Consider the following 15,990-nt stretch of genomic DNA (forward strand, 5'->3'; position numbering starts at 1 on the left):
ATTCTGGCCACCCAAGTCCCCACATGATGACCACTGGGGGCTGCCCTGCTGTCTCCATTCAAGGTCCCTATCACTTCCCAAGGCCCCACCTCCAGCAGCTGGGGTAATTCCACAACTCCTTCAGCTCCCTGAGGGCACTTGGACTTTGGACTCTGGCCTCATTTGGTTCTTCATAAACTGAAGTCACCTGGGAAGGTCTAGGAGTCTGACAGCAGGAAGAGCTTGCCCACGCTCTCTGAGCTCCTCGGGGGGTCATTGCCAGCGAGGGCACTTATGGATGGGGTCCCCTGGGGTTGTGCCAGCCAGGTGTCGTCTCTGGCTCACCACCCTCGGGGCTGGGCACAGAGCAGACTCTGGGTGAAGCTTTCCTGATTGAATATATTGGAAAATAACATGCCGAAAACACAGGCCTGATGCTGCCCTGAAACCAAGGTGCCACCAACTCCACTTCTCCATTCTGAAAAACATCTTCAAAGTCCCCTGCCCCGTGGGGGTCCTCTAAGCCTTGCCTCGGACACTGAGCACCCAGCACACAGGGTTGGCAGACCAGGGCAGCGTTGTGCCTCGACAATGAGCCCCCAAACCCCTGACCAAGTTTCCCATAGGATGTGACTTTCTGGAATGTGCAGCAGCCGTCTGACCTAGCACAAGCTGCTTGGCCCATCTGAGTCTCCATTTCTCCTGCTTTAAATGGGACGAGTATAGGGCAGTGGGCATGGCAACCCACTCCAATATTCTTGCCTGGAGACAGAGGAGCCTGGAGGGCTACAGTCCATGGGGTCGCAAAGAGTCAGACGTGACTGAAGCAACTTAGCACGCATAAGTCAGTAGGAGCATTAAAGGAGGTACTTTTGCAAAGTGCTTAGGATCACGCCTGGTCCAGAGCAAGCAGCAGTAAAGCTTAGCCACTGTTATTCCTCAGAAAGGACAGTGCCTGGCGGGGTCCAGCCCCGGCTGATCCAGGGTATTCGAAGCGGGGACGGCGTCGGCGAGGGTAAGGATACAATAGCTTCAATTAGATATTAATTAAAGATATAAACAGTAATAGAATGAGGATAGCTCAGTAGGAAAATTCAGTGGAGAAAAGGGGCTGAGTAGCTTGGTTTACGCGGGGGACCAATAAAACTTCAAGACAAGAAGTTTGCACCACTTGCGTAGGCCGCAGGCGTCCTTCTGTTCTCCCGAAGGAGAGGAGACACTGAGGCCTCCCCGGTCGGATCTTAGAAGCCCAGGCATAATTAGCAAGCATGGCGGGTTCCGCGCTCCAGATGGAGACTCAGCCAGAATTTGAGAGAGAGAGCAACATGGGGAGACCAAGTTTCAGTGAACAAGGCCCACACTTTATTTTCCAAAGTAGTTTTTATACCTAAAGTTGTGCATAGAGGATAATGGGGGAAGGGGTGGAGTCATGCAAGGACAGCAGTTCCTGGTCCTAATCGAAGCCAGGCTTTCAAACTTATCATATGCAAAAGTTTAGGTGAATTACATCATCTTCTGGCCAGGAGGCCTGTTAACATTTTAAGAAACTTATCTTTCTCTAAAGGTGATTATTCCAAAGTCAGGCACCAGCCTCCAAAAAAGCATTGGACAAAGCTGCATTTTACATTTCTATACACCCATTATATCAATCAATACACTGCCAAGGACACAGTAGGTAAGGAGTATGGAGACTTAGCAGCAAACATTGGCCCAACAAGTGAAAAACCCTTCACCAATACAATTTCTAATCAATCTTTTAACTACTCAAAGGAATCTGTGTTTAGACAGTTTAGAACATCTCCTGCCTCTCACAGTTGGGAGGCTCTGAACAATCACATGTGGCCAGAAAAACCTATTCAGGCAGGCTAGAGGATTTCCAAAGGAGTTTGTAGGTTAAACACTGTCACACCCAGGAATTATTAACTGGAGCTATAAGCTAACTCTTTTTTTCAGAGAGAGGTGGTGGGGGACAGCCCCCATAAAGTCAGAGGTGTAGGTGAGAGCACAAAGCCGAAAGTAGGCAGACTCTGGTTTGGGGGTAGATGCTCGAGAATTTCCAGGGGTACTCCTGAGGCTCGATCCCGCCTTTGCGTATGCCGAGCCTCCTTCCTCATGACCTTTGCCACGGGCGGAGTGCCTCACGCTGGCTCCCAGCAGTGATAGAATTTTAGTTGAGCTATTCCAGATCCTGAAAGATGATGCTGTGGAAAGTGCTGCACTCAATATGCAATATGCACTCAATATGCAATATGCCGGCTCCCGGCAAGTGCCCATTAGCAAAGGCCTTTGACAGAGAGTCCCTTACCCGTGGCCACCTGTGTGGTTCCTCTCTGCAGGAGATGCTTCCCGCACTCCTCACCTGCGTGGCTGTTCTTTTTCAGTAACCTGGGGAAGAGGGGACACTGAGTGCCTGGGGCGGGGGCGGGGGGCCAGGTGAAAGGAGAGGAAGGTGGGGGAAGGCCACCCGCCAAGGACACGCGCCTGCACAAATGGGGATGTTTGCATCAGTGCTGTGTGAGTGTGTGTGTCTGTGTGTGTGTGGGTACTGGGCGTGGCAGAGAGCTTGTGGGGGGTGGGGCAAAGGGCACAGCTACAGGTGGGGTGAATGAGGGCAGACAAAGTCCTAGCCGGGGTGGCTAAGGAGCGCCAGTGAGCACACAGAGAAACAGGCGTGCTGCAGATTTGGGACTAGGAGATGGAGCTTCCTCCAGGCCCCAGAGACTTCCCCCCTCGGTGGTCCATAACTTCCCCAGATCTCTGACTCCCACCGGTCCCACCTGCCACTCACCTCTGCAGCATCTCTTCCGGGCTGACCACGTGCGCGGGCTTCCTGGAGGCCTCCACCTGCAGCATGTGCTCTATGGCCCTCCGCTTGTAGGTCAGCAAGTTGTCCATCTCCTAAAGGCCCATGGGTTCTGCTGGGCGGGCGGGGACCCAGTTCCTCACCCAGCCCCACCCTCCACTCAGCGGCACACCCTCTTAGCCCAAGAATACTCTGAACCTGAGAGATGCAGGGCACAGGATCAGCCCCTGCCAGTCAGCCCTGTGACCTGAAGCAAGTTGTCCACCTCGGTCACAGCCGCCCAGCCCAGCCTGCAGCCTGGGAGAGCTGGAGGGGTCGGGCTGAAGATGGAGGGGAAGGGAGAGCTCTGTTAACTGCCAAGTGCTTTGCAAAGGTGCACTCTTGGGGTCCAACTGAACGGCAAGTTCATCTGTTCTAATTGACACCCTCACGCTACATGGTGGAGAGGAACTTGCGGAGGGGGTACAACCTGGGGGGAGCCTCCAGTGCACCCATTTCCAGCCCAGCTCACTCTCAGCACGGCCTGGCCTCGTCCAAGGTCTACTGCCTGGAGCAGCAATGGGAAGTGACACCTCCATCCACCCCGGCAGGAGCAAAGAGTCACCCGAGGAAGCCCCCTGGGGCACGGTGTGTCGCTCAGTGGGTGAAACCAACAAGGACGCCAGAGTGGCGGTTACCACAATCTCGGAGATCCTCACCATAATCCATGAGCTCTCCACTCATGCAATGCACTTATTGAGTGCTTACTGTGTGCCAGGACTGGGTGTGTGGTGGTAAAGAGACAGCTGTGGTTCCTGCCCTTACAGAATCTATGGACAAGAAAACTGAAACTGATAAAGGAGCTGTGTGAGGCTAAGCCCTTGGGAACAGAAAGACTCCCGTCAGAGCTGGAGGGTGCCTCTGCATCATCTAGTCCAGGGGACCCCAATCTTCCTGGTACCAGGGACCAGTTTCGTGGAAGACAATTTTTCCTCAGACCAGGGTGGGGGAGGGAGACGGTGTCAGAATGAGTCAAACGCTTTACACTTACTGTGTACTTTATGTCTATTATTATTACAGCAGCTCCACCTGAGATCATCTGGATTTAGGTCCCAGAGGCTGCGGACCCCTGCCCTAGTCCAACCTCCTCATTTTACAGGTGAGGAAACTGAGGCCCAGAGAGGCAAACTGACCTGCCCAGAGTCACACAGCAGGGGAAATGGCAGAGCCAGGACTCAGATATAGAGACAGCCCTGGTGGTCGTCATTGGTGGTGCTGATGAGAGGGGTCAACGCTTTGCCCACCAGTCCATACTCAGGCCTCCTGTGTGCAGTTGTGCGGGGCGTGTACACTGTGAAGGCACTTGAGTGCAGGTGGGCCCGCCCAACTGTGCACCCCTAGGGCCTCCTCAGCCCACTGCTCCTCCCCTCTCCCATCCCTGCCATTGTGATCAACCTGGCCTTCTGCAGACTCCAGGCCACAAGCAGGGCCTCCGAGGATGACACAGGCCCGTGACCCTGTTCCCTGCCCAGTCCGAGGGAATACGTAGCACAACCCTGCCCTCAGGGGCAGCGGGGGTGGGGAACCCTGAGCCCTCTTGTCCACCATCTGCCACCTCCTCCTGCTTCCCTGGTATCCGCCAAGGCGGGCAGGGCTGAGGACACTATCTGGGACCCGGGTACCCCAGTGACACCATGTGTGCAAGCCCCGTCCTTACGTTCGTGTCCAGGAAAAATGGTAAGGACTCCAGCAAGATGAGTTTATCCACCATCTCGGGGAAGATACAGGAAAACTATGATGCGACACCGAAGAAAGGAAGCATGAAGAGGAGAGGAAGGAGAAGGACTCAGACTGTCCCCTGGGGACACTGGCATTCAGGTGGGGACAGGGTACTGACCACTAGGCCACCGGGAACCTCTTATCCTTTCAGGGCACCTTTCTCTCCCCTCCTTCCCACAGTCCACACCCAGCATTGACCCCGGTGATGGCTGGATTCTCCAGGGTTCTCTGTGACAGAGGCAATGGGCAGTGGAAACACTTAACTCCATCAGGAATGTCCTCACAATAGGGTCCTTCCAAAGGAAGCTGGCACAAGCCACTAATGCGCTGCCTGCTCCTACTCTCTACCCCTTCCTGCTCCTACTCTTCCTATCCCACCCGGAGGAGGGGCCAGAGGTGGTCACTGCAAAGCCATCTACTCACCATTCCACCCACAGCGCCACCTGGGGGGACAAAAGAGCATTTGGCGTATATTCCCCAGCTCTCCAAGTCCTACCAAGACTCCTTCCCAGAGGTGGACCTACCCCCAGCCAGGCCCCCCAGCTCCTGTCTCCCACCAGCAGGTGGGGCTCTGCATTCATCATCAAACTTGAGGCTCCCTCTCTGGGGCCACGCAGCCCCTACATCGGACCTGACTCTGTTTCCCTTCTCAAATCAGGAGACAACGGCCATCCATGGGGCCACCTGTCCCTTAGGGGGTTGCCTGAGGCCACTGGGCATGGTGCCTACGGGTCAGTGTCTAACGAACTCCTTTATATCTCCTTGCAGTTCCCAGGGGTGCAGGGAACCTGTGTACTAGTCCTCTCCCTCTCAGCCCCACAGCTTGAGACCAGCGCACTCACCAAAACTGTGGCCCAGGAGGGAAAACCGATTCCATTTCAGGGCTGAAAAGACATGGAGCCAGGTTGGGGTGGGCCCAGCCTCCCCCACCTGCCCTCGGCCCCACAGTCCCTGTGCCCTGTGATGCTCCACTCAGGAAACACCCTGAAAGGATCCCCAGGGGCGCTGAGGGGTTGGAACTCATGGGAAGAAGTGAGCTTTCTCCAGCTTGCACAAAGTCACCCATGAGTTGCTGGCAGAATTAGGGCCAGACCCCAAGGCACTCTCAGGCCAGCGTTGCTTCCTGGCCATCACACCCGACTCGCAGAGCACCTCCCCAATTCCCTACCCCACCCCACCCCCGACCCCCACAGACAAACACACAGGCTCTGTCTCTTGCTCACCTGCCGCGACTCTCCAGACCTCACTCACAAAGTTTTGATAGTGATACGGGAAACCTGGGCTGTAGTGGGATGAAAGCCCATGACCCCCGAAGTCCATGGCAACATAATGAAAGTCTGAGACAGAGGGAGAGGGTGGGGGGGGGCATCCAGGTCAGCCATCTCCCCCACTCCTGATTCTCCTACAGACCCGCTGCCTTACCCCATGGCTTCCCTTCAGCCCCCAGGCCCACCTTTTGGGAGAAGAGGGATGAGTCTGTCAAAGGAGTTGGCATTGTCCAGCCACCCGTGAAGGCAGAGAACAGGGGCGGCTTGATGGGAGTACCCAGGCTTTGGCTGCAATGTGGCCCCAGGGAACAGCGAGCTTCAGCTCTGAGATGAGACCTGAAATAAAGAGCCAGATGTGGGTGTGTGGCTACCTGGAGGACGGAGAGGTAAGCTGGATCCACTGGGTGAGGAAAAACCTTGGGAGTGCTTCATAGTAGAATTTTGTAGAATAAGTTGGGGGTGGGGGTTAGCTAGGCCTGGGCTCTGAACTTATGGCTGTGCGACCTGGAGCAAGTTATTAAAACCTCTTGACCCAGTTTTCTTTCCTGTAAAACTGGAGTAAACAGAGTAATAAGCAATGGCCAAGGTTTTCTAAGCCTTCGCGGAGGGCGCAATGGGGTGGCCCATCTCCCCACATCTTCACAGTAAGTTGGAGCACTCTCGCCCTCCCTTCCCAAACCCAGAAGCTGAGGCACAGGAAGTGCAGTCCACGCCCTAGGTCACACAGGTGCAATCAGGTGGAGCTCGGATTCAGCGCGGGCGGCGCGACCCCAGGCCCCTTGCCCTGACCCCCGGGGCACCGGCCCGCTCAGGTCCGGCTGCCTCCTACAGGGCTGACCTTTTCACCCGCAGGCGCTTCTGGCCAGGCCTGAGACACGCGTGCCCCCAGAGACCCCGCGAATTTGTTTCTCTAACTTGGGGCTCCCGGAATCCTGAGAGACCACGTGCGACCCATTCTCGGGGCCCCACCCTCGCACCGGTGGGGCTGGGCCTGCTCTGCAGGCTGCAGACAAGGACGTGCTACCGCCGGGAGGGCGGCATGCCCACCCCGCTTCCGCGGTCCCAAGCAGGTGGGTGGCCTCGCCCATCCCACTCCGGTCTAGGGAGCCCGGGACTGCGGAGCCTCACCCATCGTTCGCGTCCCTAGGTCGCACGGAGGCCGTCACTCCAGCTAAGTCTCCCCGCGTGCGACAGACACCTGCGTTCTGGCTCTGGCTCCTAGGGAGCCGGCCCCGCACCGCCCCCGCACCGCCCCCGCACCGCCCACCAACGATCGTGGCCCGCCCCGCCCCCGCCCCGCCCACCAATGATCGTGGCCCGCCCCGCCCACCAGCAGTCGTCCCCGCCCCAAACCCGCCTCGGCCCCGCCCATAAACGGCCTGTCTGTCCTGCCCCGCCCCCGCCCACCAGCGTCCGTTCTCCCGCCCCGCCTTCGTCCCCGCCCACCAAAGGCCTGCCCCACCCCGCCCTCGGCCCCGCCCACCAAAGGCCCGTCCCGGCCCCGCCCACCAGCGACCGTTTCCCTCCGCCCTCGGCCCCGCCCACCAATGGTCGGCCCCGCCCCCGCCCCACGTGCAGAACTTCCGGCGGGCTGGCTGGATTCCTGCCGAGACCTGATCCCCGATCGTGCTTGCAGTGGGAAACCCCCACGTGCCCACAGTGGGGCTGAGCGCTCAGCTGTGAGCAGAGCGGCTGGGGGAGCCCGCGGGCTCTGGCCAAACGACCTCCAAAATCTTGGGCTGCACCCGGGGCTGTGTCGCAGGTAACAGATCCGGCTCTGCCTGACATGGGGGTGATGGGACCAGACCCTTGCGCAATCCCCATGGCCATCCTTACCCCTGCGCGGGAGCAGGAGCTGGAGAAGGCCCAGGAAACTGCCCCAGCGATCGGGGCACCCCCTGGGTCCTCACGGACCCCCACTGGAGGCCTAAAGGTGGGGAGGCTCTTTATTCAGTGGTTTAACGTTCTCCTGGAAGGCGGGACTGCCTCCATTGTGTTCTCACGGTGTCCTGGGGTCTTCAAGGTGTCTGGCACGAGCCAGCCTTGATATTGGTTGTACCAGTGAACCAATGAATGTGTAAATTGGGAACATGGACGAACCCCCAGGTGAGGGAGGATTATAGACAATGACATTGAGCTTGGAGAGGATCAAGAACTCCAAATCATGAAGGGGATATTTGGGGTACTAAATCCTCTAATAAAGGTGCAAAAGTGCATCCTTTGAGCCTCTGAAAGTGACAGGTCTAGGACAAATAAGGGGAAATACTTCTTCTGTTTCGCACCATTTGCTAGTTGGAAAGCCTAGGGCCCTGAGGCGTCATGGCCCAGCAGAGCCCCAACTGGAGCCCAGAATCCAGGCGGCTGACGGCTCAAGTGAGAGCTGTACAGTGAATTCTTCCTGGGGTGCGGGTGTGTGTCAGGGGAAGGAGATCAGAGACCCAGGCTCTGAAGACAGGGATGGTGGGGGACAAGCTGGCAGGGAGTCACAGTGCAGGGAAAGGTGTTGGTGGCTGGACAGTGTGCATAAAGGTGAGGATGGGGCCGAGCGTGGAGCTAAGGAGGTTGAACCTTACTAAGTGGTGAGGGTCAGCTGGGAGCTGGGGTTGACAAGACCATCTCTCAATGGGTACATGCATGGTGGTGTCCATGAGTTCCAGAAATGCTGTGGCCTCCTGGACAAGTTAAGCAGGGGTCACAGACCCTGAGGTATAGAAGCCACAGGGAGGGACATGGCCCCTGTGAAGAGGCTCCTTCCTCCACTGCCCTGGGTGCCACCTCTTTGTCATGGATGATGCCACATTTATACCTGGCACCAGGCTCCAGCCTGACCTCTGAGTGGGGACTTCTCTAGCTAGCACATTGACCTCAAATTCTCTTAGTCCAGGTGGCTCAGTGGGTAAAGAATTGGCCCACAATGCAGAGGACACAGGCAGACACAAGTTCGATCCCTGGGTCGGGAAGATCTCCTGGAGGAGGGCATGGCAACCCACTCCAGTATTCTTGCCTGGAGAATCCCATTGACAGAGGAACCTGGTGGACTGAAGTACATAGGGTCCCGAAGAGTCAGATGTGACTGAAGCGACTGAGCATCCATGCACCCCTCTGCACTCCTCAGTCCAGTCGGCCCTTCCTGCACAGACCTTATCCACTGCCTCAACTCTGTCCGTCAGGCTCCCCTCAGTCACCCCACCACATCCTCTTCCTCATCCTCACATTCACATCTAGACTGGGATCCACAGCACCCTTTCACTGCCTGCCTCTGACCCCTCCCATTCCAGTGACCCCCTGGGCTGGGTGCCCATCACCCCAAGAAGACAAGGACTCCCTTCAGCTAGGCCCCCTGCGCCAACTCACACGTCCTGCCGCCACCAGCTCCCCCTGCTGCATGGCCGCAGCTCTGACCTTTGCCATCACTGCCTGCTGGAGGGAGGTGGATCTCCCGCCTAACACTAGAGACTGTCTCTGCGGCCCGTCTTCCCTTCTTCTTTTTAACATTTACTTATTTGACTGTGCTGGGTCTTAATTGTGGCATGCAGGATCTTTTTTTTTGTTTTTTTTTGACTGTGCTGGGTCTTCGTTGCTGGGCATGGGCATGCTCTAGTTGCAAAGAGTGAGGACCGCTCTCTAGTTGTGATGTGGAGGCTTCTCACTGCCTTGCTTCTCTTATTGGGGAGCACAGGCTCCAACTTCATGGGCTTTAGTAGCTGCAGAACGGGGGCTCAGTAGTTGCAGTTCCTGGGTACCAGAGCACAGGCTCACCAGTTGTGGCACACAGGCTCAGTTGTTGCCCAGAGACACATGGGATCTTCCCAGACCAGGGATCGAACTGGTGTCCCCTGCATTGCAGGGCGGATTCTTAACCACTGGACCACCAGGAAAGTCCTGGCATGCAGGATCTTTGCGTTGTGGCTTGCAGACTCTTAGTTGCGGCACGTGGGATCTAATTGGCTGACCAGGGATTGAACTCAGGCCCCTTGAGTTCATTGGGAGTCCAGAGTCTTAGCCACTGGACCACTAGGGAAGTCCCCTGTCTTCCTGCCTTTTGGGGCACACATCCAGCTCCAGGAGCCCCAGGCTATGGGTTCTCTGTTTGTGCCCACATTTTCTCACTGCTGTGCCTTTGTTTACCCCATTTCTTTGGTCCAGAATACGCTTCCCATTTGCCTTGCCATTGAAACCCTACCCTTCTTTCAAAGCATGGTTCGAAAGTCACCTGCTCCAGGAAGCCCTCTTCAGCCCTTGCAGGTGAGACGCGTACCTCCTCATCTCTTGTTTTTTGCTGCCGGTACACCAGCTCTCACCCCCGTATGGTGTTGTATTCAACTGGGTCCACTCCCTAGATGTCAGCTTCTAAAATTAGGAAAAGGTCTTACTCAACTCTGTTTGCCCCTTTAGCATCTACCAGAGCCCCTGCACACAGTAGAACCTCAATCAACTTCTGCCAATTGAATTGGCTGAGAATTACAAAGAACATTTCCTCCCAGCCTGTCCCTCTAGACTCACAAAAGCAACAGCCCAGAGTGGGGGAGTCAGGGAGTAATTCTTAAGGTCTTGCGTCCTTACTCCCTTGGTTACATTCCTCAGGTTAGAATGCTGTCCACATCCAGAGAGGAAGGAAGGTATTAATAAGTGAGAGGCAGAAATGTTCCCAGGAGTTCCTAGTCCATCAGCAAGGGGAAATTTCCCTTGGTTAAGTTTATGAAATAAAGGTAATCTCTGACACTAAATGTAGTGTGGTATCCTGGATCGGATCCTGCAACAGGAAGGGACATTCTTGGAAAAACTGGAAAAATCTAAAATCTAGGGTTTAGTTCATAGTAACATCCTAATGTTAATTTCTACCTTTGTATCATGGTTATTAGAGGTGTTTACGTCATAGGGAGCTAGGTGAAGGACATAGAAGAAATTCTGTACTATCTCTGCAGCTTTTTCTGTGAATTAAAATTATACCCAAACTTAAGAGTTCCACTAAAAAACCAAAAACCTGACAAGAACCCTTGATTTATACTTTAGATGTGATTAAATACATGAGGGAATAGCAAGTATGTTGCACTGTGAAATGTTGTCAGCCATTACTAACAAGCCTGTTTTGCTCTGTTCCAACTTGTTTTAACTTAAAAAAATTTTTTCCTTGTATCCTATTTACTGAAGTTAAAGCTTTAAGCGTTTTTGGTGTTTTTTTTTGGCGGGGTGGGGGGGCGGTGGGGATGGGGGTTGTGGGTGTGGAGAGTTGCATCTCAAGGCATACGGAATCTGAGTTCCCTGACCAGGGATCAAACCCGTGCCCCCTAAAGTGGAAGCGTGGCGTCTTAACCACTGGACCACTAGGGAATCCCCTAAAGCTTTACACTTCTAAAGATGATTTTAGCTATGTCCTATACAATTTGACATTGTGCATTTTATGTCTCATTAAGTTATGCATATTTAAGTTGTTTGAAGCGATAAGGCACTCACTCCTGTTGTTCAAAGAAGGAACACACAAGGTATGCAGTGGGGCATCTTGTTTTTACCCCATCCTTGGCCAACCCACTCTTACCACTCAATTCAGGAAACTTCTATTAATTTCTTAGTATTCCTCAGTTTTTTGTTTTTTAAAGTACATGTGGACAAATCTTTCCCACTTTTCCCATGATGTTGCTAGGTTTCCACATTGCCAGACTGTCCCATGCTGCACTGCTCCCGTGCTGGACAAGCCTGCCTGCTCCCCTGTGGCCTTGACAGAGGAGGCCAGTTTCCAGCTTTTGAATTTGTGTCAATCTGCTAGAAGAGAAATGGTATTGCAGGGCGCTTTTAATTAGAATTTCTCTCTTGGTTTAAGTGGGCTTGAATTTTTTTATGAACCTCAGGGCCATTTGTGTTTTTAAATGTCCTTTCTCTGTTTTTTTCCTGATTTCTTAGAACTCAACTATTAGAGAGATTAATTCTTTCTCTGTGACATGAGTTGCGTATGTTTTCCCCAAATATCTTTCATTTGACTTATGAGTGTATTCATTGCCACACAGAGGTGTTTTTGTTTTGTTTTGTTTTTAATGTAGTTGAATCAGTCAGTCTTATTTCACTTCTAGTTTTGAGTCATCCCCAGAAAAGCCTTTGTCACTAAGTCTTGGGGCAGATGGTTACACGGTAATAGCTTACTAGAACAGCTATGGCACATGAAAAGAGCCTGAAGATTTGTTTGTTGAACGATTTAATACAGGAAAGAATAAGGAATGGTGCATACCTCAGGAAACAAGGGCCCCTGAAGAACTGTAATTTTCTTTTTAGCTCCTTAGATGCAGTGCCCATGGGACTGCTCCAGGATGTTCGGGGGCCTCTGGTATCCAGTTTTATGGGTCAGTCTCTGGGGGATGTTGCTCATATCTTATTTTCAGTCCCCTGAGGGTCAGTTTAGTTTCACACCGTTAGAGATGTCCCCGCTGTACACAAATGCAAGCCCAGTAGCGAGGGCCCTGACCAAGGGTGACCTGCATGGGCTCAGCCCCAGGACAGACCCCTGCCCTCTCCCCCACCTCCCCACCAACCCCTGCAGACAGGGAGGGCAGGAGTGAGTGGACACACGCTCCGGAGGCTTCGAGAGAGCAGATCCTCTTTCGTTGGGGCCTGGATTCAGGGCTTAGATGGTGACTTAGGGGACAGGGGGTGTATCAGAGCCAGTTGAAACAGTGACCGGCCGTAGCCCAGGTTGGTCGGCCTGGGGGGCTGGTGTGCTGGGTCTTAGCGAGGGGGGCTTGATGGACAGGAGTGCCGGGTCCCGGTGGGGTGCTCAGCCCTGGACAAGCAGCCTCAGGGTGAGCGAGGTGGCCAAGGGCAGCTGACCCAGCCCCAAGGCTGGCCATGCACTCTGGCACTTCACCCCACGCAGTCACAAGAGCTGCCTGTGCCCTGATGTCCTCAGCACGAGCTAGCTGGCTGCCAGCCAACCCCGTCTTGCTGGCCTGAAGCACAGTGACCTCAGCACCCTCTGCCGGGCCAGCTGTTCCGCCTCCCCTCCCACTCCTGCCCGGTGGCCAGGCCTGACCTGTTTCTTCAGAGCCCGCAGGTGACTGATGAGATGGAAGGAAATGGCTCGCCTCTCTGCTTCTCCTCCACAAACAAAACCCCTTCTTGGAGGGACTAAATAGCCAGTTCCTTCTGAGAAAGACCCACAGCTTCCCTTTTAGGTCTTTTGGCCCAGGGACTTTGGGTTTTCACTTCATTTCATTTAGACCTTGAAAGTCACAAAAATAGACACATTGCTGTATTTCTTTATTGTTATTGGGGATTTTCACTTCATTTCATTTAGACCTTAAAAGTCACAAAATAGACATGTTGCTCTATTTATTTATTTATTATTATTATTATTTTAGGGGGGTTTCACTTCATTTCATTTAGACCTTAAAGTCACAAAACAGACATGTTGCTACATTCATTAATTATTATTATTATTTTGAGTCTTTGTTGTGGCATGTGGGCTTTCTCTAGTTGCAGCATTTGGGGGGTTCTCTCCAGTTGTGGCACATGGGCTTAGTTGCCCCGTGGAATCTTAGTTCCCCATCCAAGGATTGGACCCATGTCCCCTGCATGGGAAGCCGGATTCTCAGCCATGGATCCACCAGGCGGGTCCCTGCTTATTTAAAATAAGCAACAAGGACCTACTGTAAAATTAATTAATTAAGAAGTCATAAAATAGAGCTCACCCAAACCAACAGTTGTTTTTTTTTTTTTTTTTTTTCCAGACCAATAGACCTTGACTCAGTAAAGCTAACTCTCCTTCCACACCCACCCTTCTGGAGTGATAGTCAAAGTGTGCGACCACTTGCCAGGCTGGAGTCCACCTTAATCCTTTGTTTGCTGGGGAGGTCTGCAAACCATACATGGAGGGTCTTGTGGAGGCTCCTGACCATTAGGTGGAATAAGATCTTGGTAGCTGAATGAGTGGTCCAACTGCACCGTCACGTCACCGCCAGGGTCTTCCTGTTGCCTCAGGTGAGAGAGGGAAGCCGCTTTCTTTATCCCAGAATGTCTAACTGAGGGGGTCTCAAGGTTCATCTGCCCCCAACACTTCTGTTTTTAGATTCATCAGAGAAACATTTTGTGGACAGGCGGTTTTCCCCAGACCCTGTGCTGGGAGCCAGAGCAGAGAGCCGTGTCAGGAGGCCCTCAGTCGGTGATGACAGGAGGGATTAGACGGGGAGGTAGTACAGGCAGGCTGGGTGTGGTTGAGAGTGGGGAGGAGACGGAAGAGGCGGAATCAGGACGACTCTAAGGATTCTGACCATCAAGATACATGTGTACAAATAGTGTTGCTTGTGAAATTCAAAAGCCGAATGATCTAAATGGCCATCAGCGAAGATGAATAAATAAATTGTTGTGTATGAATTTGAGGGACTACAATATAGCAGTGACAAAAAATGAATGAATGCTACACACAGTACCAGGGACAAATATTAGAAATGTAATGGTGAGCGAAAGCAGCAAGACACAAGAGCGAATGGCAGTATAATACACTTTACAAGGAGTTCAAGAAAAGAAAATCTATAAAGTACATTGTAGTAGGAAAAGAACCTCCCAAAGATGTTTGCGTCCTAATATCTGGAGCCTGTGGTTGTGTTACTTTACATGGCAAAAGAGAGCTTGCAGATGCGATTAACTTAAGGAGCTTGAGGGACTTCCCCGATGGTCCAGTGGTTAAGAATCTGCCTGCCCTGATCCCTGGAAGATTCCGCATACTGTGTGGCAACTAAGCCCACAAGCACAACTGCTGAGCCCTCATGCCCCAGAGACCATGCTCTGCAGCAAGAGAAGCCAGCGAAACACAACTAGAGAGGAGCCCCTCTCGCCGCAACTAGAGAAAGCCCATATGCAACAGTCGAGGCCCAGCGCAGCCAATAAGTAAACAAAAAATTTTATAAGGAATGGTGGAAGGAGAGTTACAGAAGTTTTAAAAGTAAATTGATAACCAAAAATTATACACAAGACACAGGTGTCTCTTGTTTTGGAGCCCAGTCACAGATATTTTGGGATAGGATGATAGCCAGTGGGCCTCTGCTGTGAAGTCCATGTGGTGTGAGTCTCCAGAAGTCTTCCCAGTACCCACCCTTACAATGAGCAAGTGTAAAATAGGCTAGGGGCTGATCCAAATAGAGTCCTTCCACAGGGAAGAGGGGGTGTAGCCAAATGCACCAGAAACACATTGCGGGTGTTTAAACAAAGCCATTCAAGGGGCTTGTCTCATTGCAGTATCAGCGACAGACTGCATTACCTATAGACACTTGCTGTTACCCAGAAACACTTGCCACAGAGACCCTTGCATTTTCCAGGACTAAATGACCCAGACACTCTTGCTGCCACCAGGGAATTACCCAGAGACCCTTGCTGCCACCCGGGCATTACCCAGAAACCCTTGCTGCCACCAGGGCATTACCCAGAGATCCTTGCTGTCACCTGGGCATTACCCAGAGACCCTTGCTGCTACCCGGGCATTACCCAGAGACTGTTGCTGCCAGCCAGGCATTACCCAGAGACGCTTGAGTTGCCTAGGACTGCATTACCTACAGATCTTTGCTGTTGCCCAGGAAATACAATCCTGACAGTCAGAGATCCTCTCACTTTGGGCTTCTCTTTTTTTTCAAAGGTTACCGTTAAGGAAACTGCATTCTAGGTTGTCCTTGCTTCTTCAAAATGTCATTACAGCTTAGGCTCATATACGGTCTTGCATGTGGATAACTGCTTTACCTTTTTAATCACAAGAAGAATAAGTTCTTGTTATACAAATTCAGATAGTATGGGTTATCTTTTATTAAATCCCATTGTCTTATCAAGAAGTAGGAGAAAAGAAGATAAGCAAGCCAGCAAATCTCTAACACCTGCTTCCTAGGGTAGACTAGATAAGACAGAGAAGTTCAGTTCAGTTCAGTTCAGTCGCTCAGTTGTGTCCGACTCTTTGCGACCCCATGAATTGCAGCACGCCAGGTCCCCCAGTCCATCACCAACTCCCGGAGTTCACTCAGACTCATGTCCATTGAGTCGGTGATGCCATCCAACCATCTCATCCTCTGTCGCCCCCTTCTCTTCCTGCCCCCCATCCCCCCCAGCATCAGAGTCTTTTCCAATGAGTCAACTCTTCGCACAGGGTGGCCAAAGTATTGGAGTTTCAGCTTCAGCATCAGTCCTTCCAAAGAACACCCAGGACTGATCTCCTTC

The 15,990-nt window shown here is 52.9% G+C and overlaps 1 protein-coding gene and 1 long non-coding RNA gene across 2 annotated transcripts in view; one reads left to right on the top strand and one right to left on the bottom strand.

Annotated features, from left to right (window-relative positions):
* The window catches only part of SERHL2 (serine hydrolase like 2), a 22,014-nt gene extending 15,074 nt beyond the window's left edge, over positions 1-6,940 (bottom strand). Inside the window, 9 exon segments of the mRNA XM_044941945.2 lie at positions 2,285-2,364; positions 2,768-2,877; positions 4,479-4,553; positions 4,964-4,983; positions 5,383-5,424; positions 5,764-5,877; positions 5,994-6,084; positions 6,086-6,144; positions 6,937-6,940. Coding sequence (XP_044797880.2) covers positions 2,285-2,364; positions 2,768-2,877; positions 4,479-4,553; positions 4,964-4,983; positions 5,383-5,424; positions 5,764-5,877; positions 5,994-6,084; positions 6,086-6,144; positions 6,937-6,940 — 595 coding nt within the window.
* A 443-nt stretch (positions 6,941-7,383) lies between these two features.
* LOC102409339 lies at positions 7,384-15,767 on the top strand. The gene is made up of 3 exons (XR_328485.4): positions 7,384-7,570; positions 9,955-10,053; positions 13,524-15,767. It is a non-coding gene; the product is annotated as an uncharacterized LOC102409339 (long non-coding RNA).
* Positions 15,768-15,990: the final 223 nt, after the last annotated feature.

Source organism: Bubalus bubalis, chromosome 4 (genome assembly GCF_019923935.1).
Source record: "Bubalus bubalis isolate 160015118507 breed Murrah chromosome 4, NDDB_SH_1, whole genome shotgun sequence".
NCBI lineage: Eukaryota > Metazoa > Chordata > Mammalia > Artiodactyla > Bovidae > Bubalus > Bubalus bubalis.